This window comes from Sceloporus occidentalis, unplaced genomic scaffold (assembly GCF_023333645.1).
Source record: "Sceloporus occidentalis isolate IW3139 unplaced genomic scaffold, rSceOcc1.0.p SCAF_345, whole genome shotgun sequence".
Taxonomy (NCBI): Eukaryota; Metazoa; Chordata; class Lepidosauria; order Squamata; family Phrynosomatidae; genus Sceloporus; species Sceloporus occidentalis.
In genome coordinates, this window is record NW_028317325.1 from 226,396 (window position 1) to 243,203 (window position 16,808).

Consider the following 16,808-nt stretch of genomic DNA (forward strand, 5'->3'; position numbering starts at 1 on the left):
AATATAAAACAAGAATGCTGAGTACTTGTGTACCTGTTGCCCTGAAAATGAAACCTGGACGTAAGGATCAATAAACACTTTCTTCTCCCCCATTATCTTGGAGAAGCTTCCCATAATTCCAGAACTCATGCTTGGAAGACCCTCGGCTTTATATATTTTAATACAGATTTTTGACCATGGTCGTTCTGCGGGAACCCTCTTGGGAAGCAGTAAGTTTCTACAGGAAACAAAACATGAATTACTGACCACATCAAGTATAACAGTTACCAAAGGATTCCGAGAGCATAGTAACCATTTCCTCTGGTTATTGACACAGTATTTGTTAAGGGGTGTTGTGTATTCTGATCATTGAGGTACCGCATACCCAGAGGTGCTATAATCCGATTTAACCAGTCCATCCGGGATAATAAAAGTCAAGATTTTGAGCAAGGCTTGGCCTGCCCTTTGAAGACACCAACTTACTTTTCAACATCATCATTCTGGCTACTGGTAGAAGATGGCGGCGCGGTCATAGGGTCTCCCCTCGTAAGAACAGACAGGTTACATTTCACAAAACCTTTTATTCCAGCTTTGGTATCTTTCGGGTCTGTGATAACCGCCCATTTCTGAAGAAACCTGTGATCTGTAATCAGCATCAGAACTAGTCAGTGTTGTACAAGAAGTCTATAATGCTCCAAAATGATATCTCCAGTATAGTTCATCTAAAAAGTAAAAGCCTACAGAGGTTCTACAGCTCGTTACAACATTTACGATAGCAACAGAGTTCTACAACTACAAAGTATTAGCTACTGCATCGGAAAGACAGGGAGTCCATAGCTGACCACTCGGTCCAACTACCTCCATGACTCTACAAAGGGCAGGTATTATACCTTAGCTGGATCACATCCCCCCCATATCTAAATAGCAGCAATATATGTAGGGTGGGAGTGGAACGTGTCAACAATGAATGTGGCTTTGTGGGATTTACATTTAGCTCTTTAGTGTTGATTGGGCTATCGCCATACCTTGCTGATTGTACACAGTCCCTGCGTCGATTTTAAACGTCCCCAGACGTGTTCCCATAAATGGGATTTTTTTTGCATGAACAACCTAAAAAAGAGAGAGATTGCAGGTCGCAAGGATGTCATAAATGATCCAATATATTAAAAATGTTAAGACCCTCATTTTTCTTTCAGTTTTGTTTGACTTTATTAGTTTTGCCCTAATTGCGTCCCTGCTGTCTGTGCACGGTTGGTGTGCATCTGACGGATCTGCTCTAACGCACAAAATATCCAGAACGGTTCTATTTGTGTTCCGCGCATGCTGCCCTCAATAGTGCCCTGAACCACACATACAAAGGCAAAAGAATTATACTTACAGATATCTCAATAAGTTTATTGAATACAAGTTCCCGCGGCTCAAGGAATTCAAACAGAAAGTACTGGAGGAAAAAAAAAAAAGATAACAATGTCACATCGTCAAATCCGTCCCGCGGGAGCTCATTCCAGAGTCAAGTTTGTAAAGCCTCCCCCCCCCCAAAAAAAAACAATAGTGACCTCATTTTACTAACAGAATGTTTGCAGCTCTCGTTTGCTTATTAATCAACGTTCTTATCCGTTATCTGTCCCAAGCAGAAGACATAAGGTCCCAGCATTTTATTAAAATTATTATTTTATTTTTTTCTGGTGGCTAATTTAATTAGTGAATAAATGTGCGGTGTATTTTGGGTTACATGGAACACCACCCAATACTGGGTAAACCAGAAAAAATCTAATATCAATTCGCAACATTTTGATCCCTTAGAACACTCTGGCACAGGGGGCGATACCAAAATGATTATTAGTAGTATTATTAATATTATTATATATGTTATTAAATAAAATATTTTTCTATGTGCAGCGGTGCTGCTTGGCTTCATTCAGGTTGATGCCTTTAAGCCGGCCAGCATGCCATTCGGAGGGTTTTAACGTCCGTAGAACAAAAAGAAGAGCTCAAGGTGAAGGTGAGCTTGGGCCAAATGGTGACAATGTCCCTGGGCCTCCTTATGCTTCTCTCCATTTCCAGAAGAAGAAGCGACATTAGCATGGGGCATGACTTCTCACCAGAAACAGGCATTGGTTCAGCATACATCATTTCCTTTATAGATATCTAAAGAATCTGAGCATGAATGACCGTTTAGCCAAACATGTGAAACAGTATGTCAGAAGTTACACACAATGTGATTTATTCTCACCACCAAACCTACAAGAAGTAGCAGCTCGTACTTTACACATCGTCTTCTGAACCGTCATCCTCACCTGGTTGTAATAAGGGCAGTTTGTAGATTTCTGGGTCATTGTGTGTCTTTTCTCATCTCCAACCTTCACGTGTACCACAGGATCAATGTTCACCCCAACAAGTTTTTGGGCCTGTATGACAGTGACGGCGATCTGAAAACACATCGTTCCAGACGATGAATTTAATGCAACAAGATTTATTTGAAGGCAGCTCCTACGGCACATTATAAACCCTACTGACTTTGCACCAGGCTTGTAACAAATGCTGATTTGTTAATGGCTACTACCGTATTTTGCTCCAATATAAGACCAATGCTTATATTCCATTTCGAGGTTGTCTTATAATCAGACCTCAAATAGAGGTCTGAGCTTTCAACCTGTGGTAGAGACAAGAATCGCCGTACTCTACATACTACATACATGCATTGTAAGTCTTTTATCTTCACTAGCCGTTTTTAATGGATGAAGGTCGGATAATCCTTGGCACGTCATACCTGGAAGTTCCGAGGTTTGGGGTTGGCTGTCAAGTCCTTCAAGGGAACATTGCAACGGCTGTAAAAACAAAACAAAAAAAGAACGTTTAAAATATTGTTTGATGTCACTCATTGTCCAAAAACAAAAGAGAGGAATACTAAGTGATTTCTTTAGGTCATTTGTACCCAACACTCTATCAGTATCGTAATTGTTTTAGTATACTCCAATACATACTGTGACACTATACTCTCAGAGGTTCATAGATATAAACACAGTCCCACATTTAAATAATTGTGTCTTGTGATACAAAATATAAATTCTGTGATCTTCTTAAAGTACCTTAGCACTGGAGTGAAATTAACTCCAGATATCTCTATTTCCGAATCATCGTAAGAGTCGTCGTCATCATCATCATCTGAACCTTTCACCAGTTTCCTTCCAATACGGACCGCATCGATATCTTTTTTACGAGCCGCTTCAGCGTTGGAACTGAAACAGAGGACAGCGTATAATTGCTCTGACAATTTAACTATTTGACAGACGGTAAGGGTGTTAGGGTTGCTATTTCCTATGAATTATGAAAAATGAAAGGTAATTTCCATGAAACACCCTGGTGTGACCTTGGTGGGACTCAGAGATGACAAATATAAATCCAGCATAAATCTGGGGTTTAGTTGGAATTGGTGCCCATATGGTAACCCTAGAGGCTTCATCTTTGGTCAAATGATTTTGATGATCCCTTCCATTGCTCTACTCTTGGTCTTCCATTCATGTCATGGTTTGGGGGGGTGCATATGGGAGCCCTTACAGTATTTGTATGATTTATCCCCTTCCCGGGAAAACTGTCTGGGCAGCCAAGATAGCTGGCGTGACTAATTAACTGATATATCCCAAAAAAAAGGAAACTGCGCCCAGGAGATTTTTAATCTAATTGCTCCTGCAAAAATGAAATGAAGATTCCAAAATATGAACAAGGTAGTCAGAAATGACATCATAATCATTAAAAGGGGTTTGAATTTTTTCAGGAAGTCAAACTTACTCCTCGTCTTCAAAACCAACGTTCCGGATAATGAATGCAGAACTACAAAAGAAAGAATGTCAGTAAATACATAAAAAGAGCATTCCGTTTTATAATTTTGAGTACAGTGTGGCATAAAATCACATAAAAATACATTTTGGAAAATATTGTGTTTTCTGTTTTTAAAAAAATAACGAGTTTTTTTAATATTATAGTGTTTTCAGGCAGTCTGAAGGAGACAAATGTTTTCCAGGGGACTTTAACTGAGTGGGTTTATCAACCAAAAGCTGGCAGGTTCTGATTTCCTACCTGTCTTCCACCGAAGCGAAAAAGTCATCTCCCTGCCACACGCCAGCAGAGCCTTCGGGAGGCTGGTAACGTATATCCAACTCAACGTAGATCTGGAAATGGGGAACATGTATAGTACAAAGATTATTATATCTCACGGCCTCGACTCGCAGGTCTCATGGAAAAGGCTAAGTACATTTGCTCAGAAACCACCAAAGACATCCAAACTGAGAAGCCTATCTCTAGGAAGGAAGAAATGCTTAGTTGGCCCTTCACAGACTAGAGGGACACGGTTATTATTTTATTCGTTACTTATTTACATTCCGTTGTGAGTTTTGTAGAATGGATTTGTGTTAGAAAGGAGGAGACCAGATTTCAATAACTCCATCCAGTGCCGTACCTGGGAAGTGCCTGGGTTTGACTCGGAGTCTTTGGGTCTCCCCTCTGGGTCTCCAGGTACGTTTCCTATTTCTCTGGAAAGGGGAGTGGCATGTGGCCACGCCCACTCCCTGGTCATGTTCCGCCCACTCTCTGGTCATGTTCCGCCCACTCCCTGCCTACTTTTCTTTGCTCCCCGTTCCCACTCCTATTCGTGGCTATCCCTGCCCTTGGCGAAGCCGCTGCTCCAGAAGAGGGACAACCAGGTGGGATCCAAAAAGTGACAATGACTCTCCATAGATCATGACATGTGACTGTGACATCACTCCTTTTATTATCACTATTATGCATTTGTAGTTGCAGTTTTCACAGACCTTTCACGTTCATCGTTTAATCTTCGCATCAATCAACAGTGAATAAAAATGGCTGTCCATACGTTGGGCTTTCTAAAGGCAGATTTAGAGAGAGAACCTCTGCTAACGGTCTTCCGTGATCAGAACTTATTTTCGAGCATCATCTGACCCCTGACCTCTGACCTGAGCCCTTGTAATGTGTTTTATAACACCCAACATTCCCCGATTGTAATGTGAAGACGTTTAGACATTTTGGAAAGCAGTATTTAGAGCACATGCGCCTCGGCTTTCCTGCATTGTTAACTCGACGTTCCCCTTGGAGGAAACAGAGGCTGAAATCTGATTGTGCAAGACCACGAAGGGCCGGGGTTAACAACGTCCAAAGTGTCGTAATCACCGAGCAAGAATGCCAAACTCATGAAAATGTTGTATCAACAGAAAATCCCATTTCTGGCATGTTTGTCGAAGGAAGATAAAGAACGGGTGTGTTTTTTTTTTTTCTGTGAGCAGGGTTTATAATGAGTCACGGAGATGTCTCATTACTCACCGGGAGAAAAGAGACAGTTCCTACTAGCCTTTCACTTGAATGTTGGGTGTAGTTATAGCAGGTATTATAATGGTCAATGTTTACCAAAACACGAGAACTCTACACCTAGACGACGCAGAAATCCCACATCAAGGCTTAGAAACGCTGTCTCGAGACGCGGCGGCGGCCGGACAATTAGAGTTAGCGTTCTACGTTATGATTCAACGTGGGAGACCCGGATCATTTTGGATACTTTTTTTAGGGTGTAAAATGTTTACTGACATTTGTTACGGATATCAAAACATAAAGACTCTGTTTTTGCATTGAATCACAATAAAGGACAAAAAAAGTTTCCTGCCATTATTGTTTCCGTCTCTAAAAATAATCCCCCCCGCTTTCTCACCACTTACCCCCGTAATGCTGTAGTTTTTGTCCACTAGGGCTTCAGTTAGGTTCAGACGGCCGCTCTTCGGGAGGTGCTGCAGGCTGATTATTAGGGTGCCCAGCGATCTGGAAGGAACGGACGGCTTTCAGGTGAATCTCAGAGAATATTAACAACAGGAATAGTAATCCGAGAAATGACCGTCTCAATAACGACATCCAATGAGAGCTTTCCTCAAGGCACGACTACTGCCGACTTAGAGTTATAGGAGTTACAGGGGGGTTAAACCAAAATTGTAACGTATGACATGCATGCTCATCTCACACTCCTTTATTCTGATGACTGCGTCTTTACGTTTATTTTTAGTAATGGGATAATATTTTCCATGTTAGATTATTATGAATATTAAATGATGTAGGCCATTTGCAAGATTAGAACTACCGTGGTATTATCGCTTAGTGCAGAGACTAGTGAGCATGCCGATTTACTTTTATTATAGATTAATGTAGTCGTATGATTGGCCTCTCTGCTTTATGATTGGACAGCAGACATGAAATAATTGGTTATTCTCTGCCCGGTATCTAGAGAGCTTTATTTGTTATGTCATGTAACAGTAATTAGAATTTGTGTTATTTTCATACAAGCTACCCCTATACCAAAAACGCATCGCCTCTGCTGTACTGACAGCGATAAATCGGATAATTTAGTCACCATCCCACCCCACCCCACCGAGTGTTCCTCTGTAGGAGACACCGACCCTCTGTCCCTCTTTCCTTGCTGATGTCCCTCTTTCCTCGCTGATGTCCCTCTTATCTCGCTGATGTCCCTCTTATCTAGGAGCCCAAAATTCTTTTAGGGTATAAGAGTGTTCCAGTGTTTCCCAGTTAAAAACGGGTTATAACTTAGCTTTCAATTCCTTCTCCATTCAGCACCTAAAGTTCTGAGAGTTGGTAAAAGTACAGTAAATGGAAGTAAAATGTTCCGGTGTATATATATATATATTTTGTTTTAACCAATAGACATCTCCTGGCGGCCAAAGTAACGGTAACCGACGCTTGCTCTTTCTAAAAATACATCTCCTGGTTTGATAGAAATAATATATTTTTTGCATGATTGAGGGCCACTCGAGGCAAGTCATCTTACCGGTTAGAGAATACCTTGCTGCAGTTGTACACCTTGACAACAAGAACTTCTTCAAACACCAGTTTCCCATAATGTGGCCAACGGAATAACTGTACGGGACAAGAAGAACATTTTAGCTTCTCCAGAAAGAGTCCGGAAACGTTTGTGAAAATATGCAGTTTAGATAGGGTACTAGAGTAGGCCACGCGCCAGAATATCCCCTGTGCGGTGTCAGATCGAAGAGGAAGAGAGGGAAGCCATGCATCCCCTGAGAGCAAGAGAATATTCGTTATACCTGGTCTCGTCCAAGCTCCTCACACCATCAGAGATGGAGGTCATTGAGGGCTTCAACACAGACAGGGTGATCGGTCCACAGAGGAGATATATAGATGACGGCAAATGCATGACGATGACGTGGGGCAGAGCAGCCCAACTTCTTCTAGCAAGAGGCTCCGGTCTTCACGCCCTCTTTTTGGGTGTCGTATTTACCAAAGCTATCTGCACATCATGCGGTCAAAACACTTACAGGATCTCATCCAGCCGTGAATGTAAATATTGTGGTCTGTGTTCTACGTTACATTGGATTACTCCGGCGCAGTTCATTGACCTTGGTGGTTTGGATTGGATTCACAATCTCAGCCATCTTGTTGTCTTTTCCCACCATCAGTCACTTGCAGTATACCAACGTTTTACTTTAACGAGAGGCTGCTAGATAAGTGGAACAGCTTCCTGGCAGAAGTGGTAGAGGCTAAAACAGTGAGGGAATTTAAACATTCTTGGGATAGGCAGACGGCTCCTTAATCTAAGACGAGACCAACGACTGATTAAGGTCTGAATCTGCCGGCAAATTCTATGTTTCACTTCTGTTGCAGGAATGACAACTGCTGACACTGCCGGCGCCTGTACTGCCACCGACTAACACTGTTTACTGGGACACTACGAAAGTCCTGAATTAGCCAACTGGCATACTGGGCAAATGCCGGTGGGCCGCTGGCACATGATTTCCCCACTACAGCGACAGATTGGGTGCTGCATCGGGCAACCGGTGGCTGGATTTGCCCAACCGCACACAACGTGAGCATAGAAACATAGTAGCCAGCGGCCGGATCTACATCATGGGACGGCCATTGCCAGCCAGCTCCAGTGTGGACTCGAGCAGGTCTTCCATTGACTTCATTAAGAATACTTTCCTCCGAGTGATTGCTTCAAGCATCCAAAACTCAAGAGGAAAACAGACGGTGGACGGAGAGGTGCGCTGCAGCTTCTTCTAAAGGTTAAGCGCATTAGTTAGTGTACATTGATCTGCATTATTCATTGATGGCACTCTATTCCTACCCTGCAAGATGCATTAATTAATGTGTGCCCTGTTATGGGGCCATCTGGCCACCTTCACATTATCAGACCGGGTGCGCCGGGCACAGAGATCACTCGGCTTCCCCGGAATAACTGCCTGTGGCGGCCGTCGCTCCGGACTCACCCGCTAGACAAATAAGAATAAAACATCACACGGGAGCTTTTATAGAGCGCGTCGGAGGAAGGCAGCGAGCTTCCGACACTCACGGAATGTATTAAAGGGACCCTCCGGGGCCCCGGACGGCCCCCTGAACAAGGAATGCGTATAAAAAGGATAAAAAAGCATTTCTATGCATTCATTAGATCTGGAAAACAACCCGAGAGGAAATAACCGGGCTGCAGAGCATCGCCTCCTCCATGACCTTCCACACCAGAATCTACGGGAGCGCTTTCTCCGCATGCACACGGAGGGTCTCAACAGCCCCCAAAACACTCACCAAGACTGAAAACGGAAACTGAATGAAAATAATTTCCCTGGAACAAAAGAATTGTTAGAGATCGCATTTCCTGGTTCCTCCCGCAGCGCTCGGTACGACGACAGCAAGCGAGCGGCTCTGAGCGGACTCGGGATTATTGATAAAGCGAGTATGAGTTGGAGCTTTCCATAAAATAATTATTTTATCCTCCCGGAGATTTAACTTCTACGCCGCGTAATCTCTTCAAGTAATTAGAGAAACGATGAGAGATTAGCGCTGCTTAAACCCGACCCGCGCCGGATTTACTGACCTCTCCAAACTCCGCCACGGATCCTGCGTTGATTTTCTTGGATTTATGCGTAAAACCTTTAATGAAAAAAATAATAATTAGAGATCAAGTCAGGTATTTATAAACTCGTTAATAACGCTTCGCTCCGAAACAGACCAACGAGTCCCAGCGTGACACGGGGTGCCACCCTGGTCCCCCTCCCAATACAAGATTGGGGGGCGCACAACCTAAAAAGCGTAAAAAGGCATACATATTCAGATTCCCGGGGCGCTGCTGGAATAATAATAACCAATAAATGCACAAAATAAGGCAGGAATTCAGCGCATGCCCGGCGAACGCCAGAAAACATCTAAGGCATAAACACTGTAACCAATCCAGCCGCGTGAAACGACATCGCCAAACGTGGGGTACGATGGGGTTCAGCAATATACGGCCGTGTAGCGGGCAGCTCGTATCCCCGAGTCCCAGAACCAGGGGAACGGACCGGGAATAGACTGGGAATAGACTGGGAATATACTGGGAGTATACTGGGAGTGTGCCGGGGATGGACATGAAAGGGGCCGCAGCCGTTACGTGGTTCTTTAATACATTGTAACGTTAAGTAGAACGCGTTGGTTTCATTCAGTCGTTTAGCGTTCAGGATTTACAGACAAGGAAATCTCTCTTTATTATCGCAGAAACCTACAAACCGGTGAGGCCGCTTCCTTAACCCCTTAGTTACCGGGGCAGAGAGAGACTTAATGCCTTCCCTTCCAAAACAGAAATACGTCATAGAGCACCGTGTCGGTCGGCTTAATGGTAATTGGGGTATTAGTGCCCCTCCCTGGGGGGGGTATGTGTGTGTTGGGTGTGTTGTATGTGTGTGTGTGTGTTGTGTGTCTGTGTATGTTCAGGGCAGACAGACATTCACAGTTGTGACATTATTGGATTATTGGGGTTGTATATATATGTTTATACATCGGATATACTGTATATATATATATATATATATATATATATATATATAAGTGTTATAGGTGATGGTAAGCAACATGGCAAAATTAGATGTGTTCAGGGGAAAATGCTGATATGGCAACCCTACTCCTTCAACACAGTGTGTATGGAAGTATTACAAAATAAACATGTATTAAGTCTATACGTTTGCTGGCCTCCTAGCCCAATGTCAAGTCAAGAAGTATTTCCACTCACGGTTACGGCAGTGTCATAATTAAAGGCGCAGTTCCACTTTACGCTCCTGACATTTGCAAGTACAACATTCTTCTTTTGTTATGACAAACATTGCTGTGTTTTCACCGGGACTGCTTAATTGTAGCCTTTAGTCATGTGACCCAAGTAAAACAGCATTGTTAGACTGGAAGGCTTTACTGCTATAGCAGCAGATAAGAAACAAACATTTCTGGGTTGGGTTTGTGTTCAGGATAAGTTTGCTTAACTTGCTAGAGAGCTAAGTTACCGCTTGGCCTTGGTGGAACAGCAGCTTTAATCGTGAGTGGGGTAAGTGATGGCCGACCTGAGACTTGGTGAATAGATCCCTATACAGATCTTTGGATCAGATGGATCCTGAATGCTCTGTTACAATGTAGATCCAATTAGTGGATCTGGGAGAAGAGGTTGAGCCCGGAATGAGTAAAAACACAGTAATAAAGTTAAAAATAAAGTATTAAAGTTACATAAAAAATAATTTGAAAATAGCCCAATGGGCTTACTGGACCGGCAGCTTCTCACCGGCAGTCCCAGTCGTTCTATGGCTTTATTATCTATTTACACAATAAGGTAACTTTATTAATATCAGCGACTCTTTTGTTTGGTAAGAAAGTAACTCAAGCTCAAGACAAATGTTCGGAGCGTGCGCGTATTTATCTTTAGATGTGTAGATATCTTCGGCAGTCGTAGACTATGGAAACGGGATTTGCTGGCCATTAAAAAGAACGGACATCTCTATAATTAGGGCAGGCTCGACCATGGGGGCAACTAATATGGTTGCCTAGGGTGCCATCAGCAGGTCCTATCCTACATCAGCGCAGAAAACAAGCAGGAGATGGGATGAACTCCTTATGTGCAGAACGTACGTATTTATCAATCCATATAGCGGATATGGAGCAGATATCCATCAAGGAGAGTGAAAGTCCCGAGGTGGGGGCATCAGACGCACCTTTTTGGGGGATATCGGCTCTAAATCTTATATTTATTACAGGATGGATCGATAAATAATATTCCGGTTATGCCGGAAGGAATCGTCGCTGGCACGGACTGTCTGGAGCTCGAGGAACCCCCAGGGCCGCTCACCGATCTCGCTCTCTCTTTGTGGATACGCAGCCCACTCACCAGTGACGAGTGAGGAGTGGGCAACACAGAGCGTTAAGAAAAAATCCACCCTGGGCTAGTGTTTTTTTTCCTCCATACGACACAACACGACGTTTGTTCTCGGAAGCCTTCGGCGCAGGTATTCAGATCCATACATGAAGCAGACTTACCTCTGAAGGCCAGGGTCACCCGTCTCTCCTGCCTTCCCGGGAGGTTGGTGACCTTCTTCAGACTGACGCTTAAAGACATAGTCGCCTAAATCCAAAGCCGGCCGCAGCGAAGCGTCCCAAATGCTCTATGGGAGTCTCGTGCCAGTGCGGAGGGGGTCCGCCGCCCAGCTCCCGCTCTCTGCTGCCACTTCGCACGGCAGCGTTCCGGCCGCATACTGGCTCTGCAGGTTCTGAGTGACACGGGATACCTGCAGAGCCGGTTCCACGTACATCCACGAGCCGCCCGCCTCGCACCTCCTCGAATACTTTACTCTCAGTCTTATCTCACCAGTAATGGCTATTTATAGATCGCAGCGCAAAAAAAAATCACGTTTCTTACATAAAAATCAGGGAAATCCAAGTGATTTACGTTATCGGTGATAGAGGGGCTGGAACTGCTAAACACAAGCCCAAAATTCACGGCCAGCTCCCCTTTCCCCCTCAATGCTTTGGTTGGATTCATTCTATCCCGAAGTCACGTGGTGCATGACAAGTTTATTGGCAGCTGAAGCTTTGTTGCCATATCAGCAACAAAAAGAAAAGGTTCTTTTCAATTTTGCTGCTTTTATGTTTTTTTAAACTATTTTCCAAGAGAAATGATTGCACTTTTTAAAGGGGATGTCCTCTAGGACCGCAGGACTACATATTCAGTCACCTACAGAAATGTTGATGAATACCGAAATAGAAACAGCCTTCCGGCAGAGGTGGTAAGGGCGAACGTTATTAAGTATGAGATTCTCAGGCAGAGTGGGTAGATTACATGAGCCAAAGCGATTATACCCCAGGGCTACCTAAGTGCCCTTAACATGTAAATGGCTGTGCCGGCGTGATATACATGAAAGCGCAGGGTGTGTATAAATTCACGCCTGTTAAATGACACGCTTTTTATTTGTACGAGGAGTCCGTGTCCTCCGGGAATGAACAATAAAATGAGGAGCAGGCAATTGCCCCCCAGGCCACCCTGAATCCGGGCCGGTGGGCCGGCAGACGGATATTCAACGCAGCCGCTTAGTTTGCGGCTGGATTGAATGCGGCTGTCTTGCCGGTAGCGTACCTGGCGGGGGGCGGCCCGCCCCGGCTGCCGCTCATCTGAGGGGTGCCGGCGCGGCAACTGTGGCTGTGCGCCGGGATTTGAAGCCACGCCCACCATCTTCCGCACCGGAAGGACAGGACACAGAAGAAAGGAAGAACGAAGAGGAGGAGGAAAAGTGACAGAAGAAAGGTAGGACAAGATTCAGGGAGAGTGGATAGTGTGTGAGAGTGATGGGTGTTATGCTGAATGTTTGTGAATGAGGGTTTCAGATAGCATGGATGTGTAAGTGCTGGGTGATAGCATGGCATAGGGAGGCTGTAATCACATTCCTTTCATGCCCAGATTCCAGCATATACTGGCTGCCTAGGCATGATAGGAGTGTGATTGCTGTTATCAATTTTTTTTTTGGTCCAACTTTGGTGTGTTAACAACACTTTTATTGGACAGAATAATTATAGATATATATATATATATATATATTGCAAACAGCAATCACACTCCTATCATGCTAAGTCAGCCAGCACATGCTAGAACCTGGGCATAATAGGATTGTGATTGCTGTTAATTATATATATATATAAATTAATTAATATTGGTGTTACTTTTAATAAAGTATTTTAAAGTTTTTGGGGTTTTTCACTGACGTGGTAGGCCTACACCACATCAATGTTTGGCTTAGTATAGAGTGATAGGAGTTGTAGTGCAGTATTGTCAGCGTCTGGCTCAATGTATAGTGATAGGCACGCATTGACGTCAATGTGTGCCTCAGTATATAATAGTTATGCTGTACCCCTGTCAATGTGTGCCTCAGTATATAATAGTTATGCTGTACCCCTGTCAATGTTTGCCTAACCATAGAAACTATGCAGTTTTAAAGTGTGTGTGGGGGGGGTGCCACATACAGTATATGCCACAGGTGCCAAATACTCTCGGTACGCCCCTGCGTCATGCGGCAGTCAGACCCAATGGCTGTGCCTCAGCTCTTTGTCCCACATCTTAAAAGTGGCGAGATGAAGAGCTGAGGCACAGCCATTGGGCGGCGCGGTGCCTGCACGCCGGCAGCTTTGATTTCATTAGGCGCCGGTGGAGTGACTGCCGCACGACAGCCGCTTTCAATGTCGCTCGCAGCCGCTTTGGTGGCGCAATGGGCCAGTTGACTAGACTTGCCCCCCAGGCCTTGGGCTGCCAGCCCTCCCCTGACAACGCCCCCCCCCCCAAACTTTTAAGGTCTCCAAAGCAGGGCGCCCTTGGGCTGCAGGTGGGGCTGGGGCAGGACTGGCCGCCTAACTTACCCCACTAGCCACCTTGGAAAATACCTAGCCGTACAATCTGCATTTCAGCCAAATATTTCCTTTCCGATGATCCGAAGAGTGCTTTCGTTCTGTTGTCGGAATGCAGTCAGGTGAGATTTAAATGGCTTTTGTTACCGCGACATAAAAGATAAAACAAAGTTACCAATGCAGTTTTATGAAATCCGGTATCTCTGTTAAGCCATCGTTTAGGGCGATTAAAAGGAAATGAAACCTTTTCAATTAACAATTTTTGTAAGAACCTTTCTTTTTTATTTTATTTTTTAGATTTGGGTATATTTAGCATGAAATAGTACGTTGCAGGCGACTGTACAGCCAAATCCTGGCATGATAGACCAGCTATGTTTATCGTGACAATCGTATCGCTCTTGGGCCAGTCTTGGGGTCTCGCATCTCATGGCCCCCGAGTCTTGGGCCGCCGGACTGGGAATTTAAAGGACTCGTTATATCAAATTATCGCAATTACTTTGTCTGCTGCCAGTAAAAATTGAAGCTCTTAGATTTACGGGCAGGTAGGACCTTTGACCGATCCGGTTTATATTCTTTACTTATGTTAAATGTTAAAAAGCTGCCAGGCGAATCGCTGCTCACTCAGACAGGTTGTAGCTATGATTGCACCTTTAACCCTGTGAGCGCCGGGCTGCTTTCAGTTTGGTGGACCTGGAGGTCAAGACAATGTCTAGGTTGTCTAGAATGGTGAAGCCGTCCGGAACCGTCAATGCTGCTACAGAAGATAATGTTTAGAGAATATTGAGATTTGATTGTTTAGTACTCGGTCTAAAGATGTTTGCCCGCAATACGGTTGGTACTTTAGGCATAGAGCTGGAAGGCGGTGCTCGCAGTGGCCGTACATTTGTTACAGATTAGGCGGCTGTTTTATAAGGACGACGTAAATTGCGAGTGACCATATAAGTGTGTAATTAATATTATACAATAGGGGTGCTGCCCCGAAAAACACTTGTACTTTGTGTTATGTGAAGAGCAGCGTGATGGCGGCACAGGTGCACCTTATAGTGTGTGTGCGCGTGTGTGTGTGTGGCATTGTCGCTTATATTATCTGAACATCGCCACAGCAGCGATGGTGTTATACACAACATCCAGCGTGAATCACATTGCTTTATTTTTATTTTCAGTTTGAGGAGCACCCTCCCCACATCTAAACGCCCAACGCCCCGCTAGTAATTTCAATTTTGAGAGGCAGCTCTGGACTTGGTGGGTTTTTACCATCAAGCACTCACGGCAGCACTCGGTTTGAGGATCAAACGTGCAGGAGTTTAACGTATTAGATGGGAGAATCCTTTTGAGTAATTTAAGATAATCTTGTGATGACATCATGTGGGTGTGAAGAGTATGTGCAGCAATAATAAACGCAGGCGCCGCTTATCCGATGAGTGTTGAGCTCTAAAACATTGCAAATATGTAGAAATATATTGGTGCCAATCTATGAAACGTCGCTGAAAGTCTGCCGTGATGTCTGAAATCTACAGGATTTTCATTTGAAACCTTTATCAACACGCTTTCTGTTCTGAAGCCTACTTCAGCAGAATAACTCACTGGTCTGAGTAAAGTGGACACGTCCTACTTAAATAAGTTGCATATACAAGTCTCATGGTTTTAGAATTTTATTCTTGCGCATGGTCATGGACAAAAAAAATACAAACTACAAAATAGAATGGAGTGGTATACAGACGAACTTGGTAACATTTTTGTAACAGCTCTTAACACAAGACGAAATCGGCTAAAGGCACTACTGGAACTATAAAAAAAAAAGATGTAATTTGGCAAAAAATATAATCACAGCAAAATATTGCATAGGTTAATTATGAAGCCTTTGGCATTAGTACATAACTAAGAGAGAAGTGCAATATGGCAACGGTTAACCACTTTGGTACTAGCGTGCATAGCGTAAGGCATCAGGTATGGCTTAGCAATCATATAAAAGGCACAGCGAAAGAGAGCGTTGGTGCGGGGAGAAAAGGAGACTGCAGGAAAGTGCACCGGTTAATAATCTGAACACTCGAGACAAACGCCGTGTATGTATTATTCCTTTTGAGTGCTTGAAGTATTCCACAATATGGAGAGAAGTCCTTTAAAGTAACGGTCCCTACAGTGTCTAAAAAGTTGTTGCGCTTTCACAACAGCCGAGCTCAGGGTGAGATTAGGATGCAAGAGAAAAACCACAGCAGTCTACTGAAAACCAGGACCATAAAACAGGGGTTATCCACATAGTGTTCTAGAAAATCAGAATTATTATTCCTAAAGGAAAGGATTAACCTCCAGCACCCGATGACCGATCAAACCCTGCAGAAGTTAAATGCTGGGATGCAGGGCCGTCGTTAACAGGGATACTATGTGAAGTTTTGTTGTTGTTACACATTATAACAGCTCAAACGGGAAACAATATAATGGAACAATATATGGCATCATATTTAAGGTTCATTTCTACGTGTAAGAGAATTAGCAGGAAGAAACAGCGGCTGTAAAGTGTGGAGGCAAAACAATGATTATATGCAGCATTGGCCATATTTATAAAGGCAAAGAATGGGATGTTTCTGTGGATTTGTTCTCTTTGCCTCCCTGCATAAACAGCGGTAAAGTCCCTTAAGAGATGGGTGTCCACTAATGTTTGCCGCTTTGCTTATAGTCTTATATAGGGGGCATCTTGGGACATCAACTTACAAACAAGGATGTGTTACGTTTCACTCAGGGGATGAGTGGCTCAACACATGAAGTATCAGCAACGGCTCTGTTCCAGTACGCTATTTGTTAATCCTAAACCAATGCTGGCCCCCGAGGACTGGTTTGAGGGTCACTGGAATAAAGCCTGCTGCTATAATCTGGAAAACGTCTGCCACATTGTGGAAAAACTACACATGAAAATACAAAATGACTGCAGGGTTCGATGGAAGCGGCTAGCTGCTGCCCCTCCAAGCTGAGTAACAAAGTTAAGGGTACAAATCTACATAGAATGGCATCTCTACATGATATGGATTCTCCAAAACAAAGAGAATGTTTAGGAAATGGAACAAGAAAGGTGTGCGATTCCTGTAATAAGATTCTTCTGGAAGCACCATGCCCACGGAGAACCGTCATATGGT

The 16,808-nt window shown here is 44.0% G+C and overlaps 1 protein-coding gene across 1 annotated transcript in view; it reads right to left on the bottom strand.

Annotated features, from left to right (window-relative positions):
* LOC149274160 (fer-1-like protein 4) overlaps positions 1–11,407 on the bottom strand; it is a 28,515-nt gene extending 17,108 nt beyond the window's left edge. Inside the window, exons 1-13 of the mRNA XM_089505758.1 lie at positions 11,329–11,407; positions 8,876–8,931; positions 6,818–6,906; positions 5,703–5,802; positions 4,057–4,148; positions 3,769–3,810; positions 3,069–3,218; positions 2,750–2,807; positions 2,277–2,408; positions 1,358–1,420; positions 1,005–1,089; positions 463–622; positions 34–217 (exon numbers count right to left, since the gene is read on the bottom strand). Coding sequence (XP_089361884.1) covers positions 34–217; positions 463–622; positions 1,005–1,089; positions 1,358–1,420; positions 2,277–2,408; positions 2,750–2,807; positions 3,069–3,218; positions 3,769–3,810; positions 4,057–4,148; positions 5,703–5,802; positions 6,818–6,906; positions 8,876–8,931; positions 11,329–11,407 — 1,290 coding nt within the window. The remainder of the gene's footprint in view (positions 1–33; positions 218–462; positions 623–1,004; positions 1,090–1,357; positions 1,421–2,276; positions 2,409–2,749; positions 2,808–3,068; positions 3,219–3,768; positions 3,811–4,056; positions 4,149–5,702; positions 5,803–6,817; positions 6,907–8,875; positions 8,932–11,328) is intronic.
* Between the last annotated feature and the right edge of the window lie 5,401 nt (positions 11,408–16,808).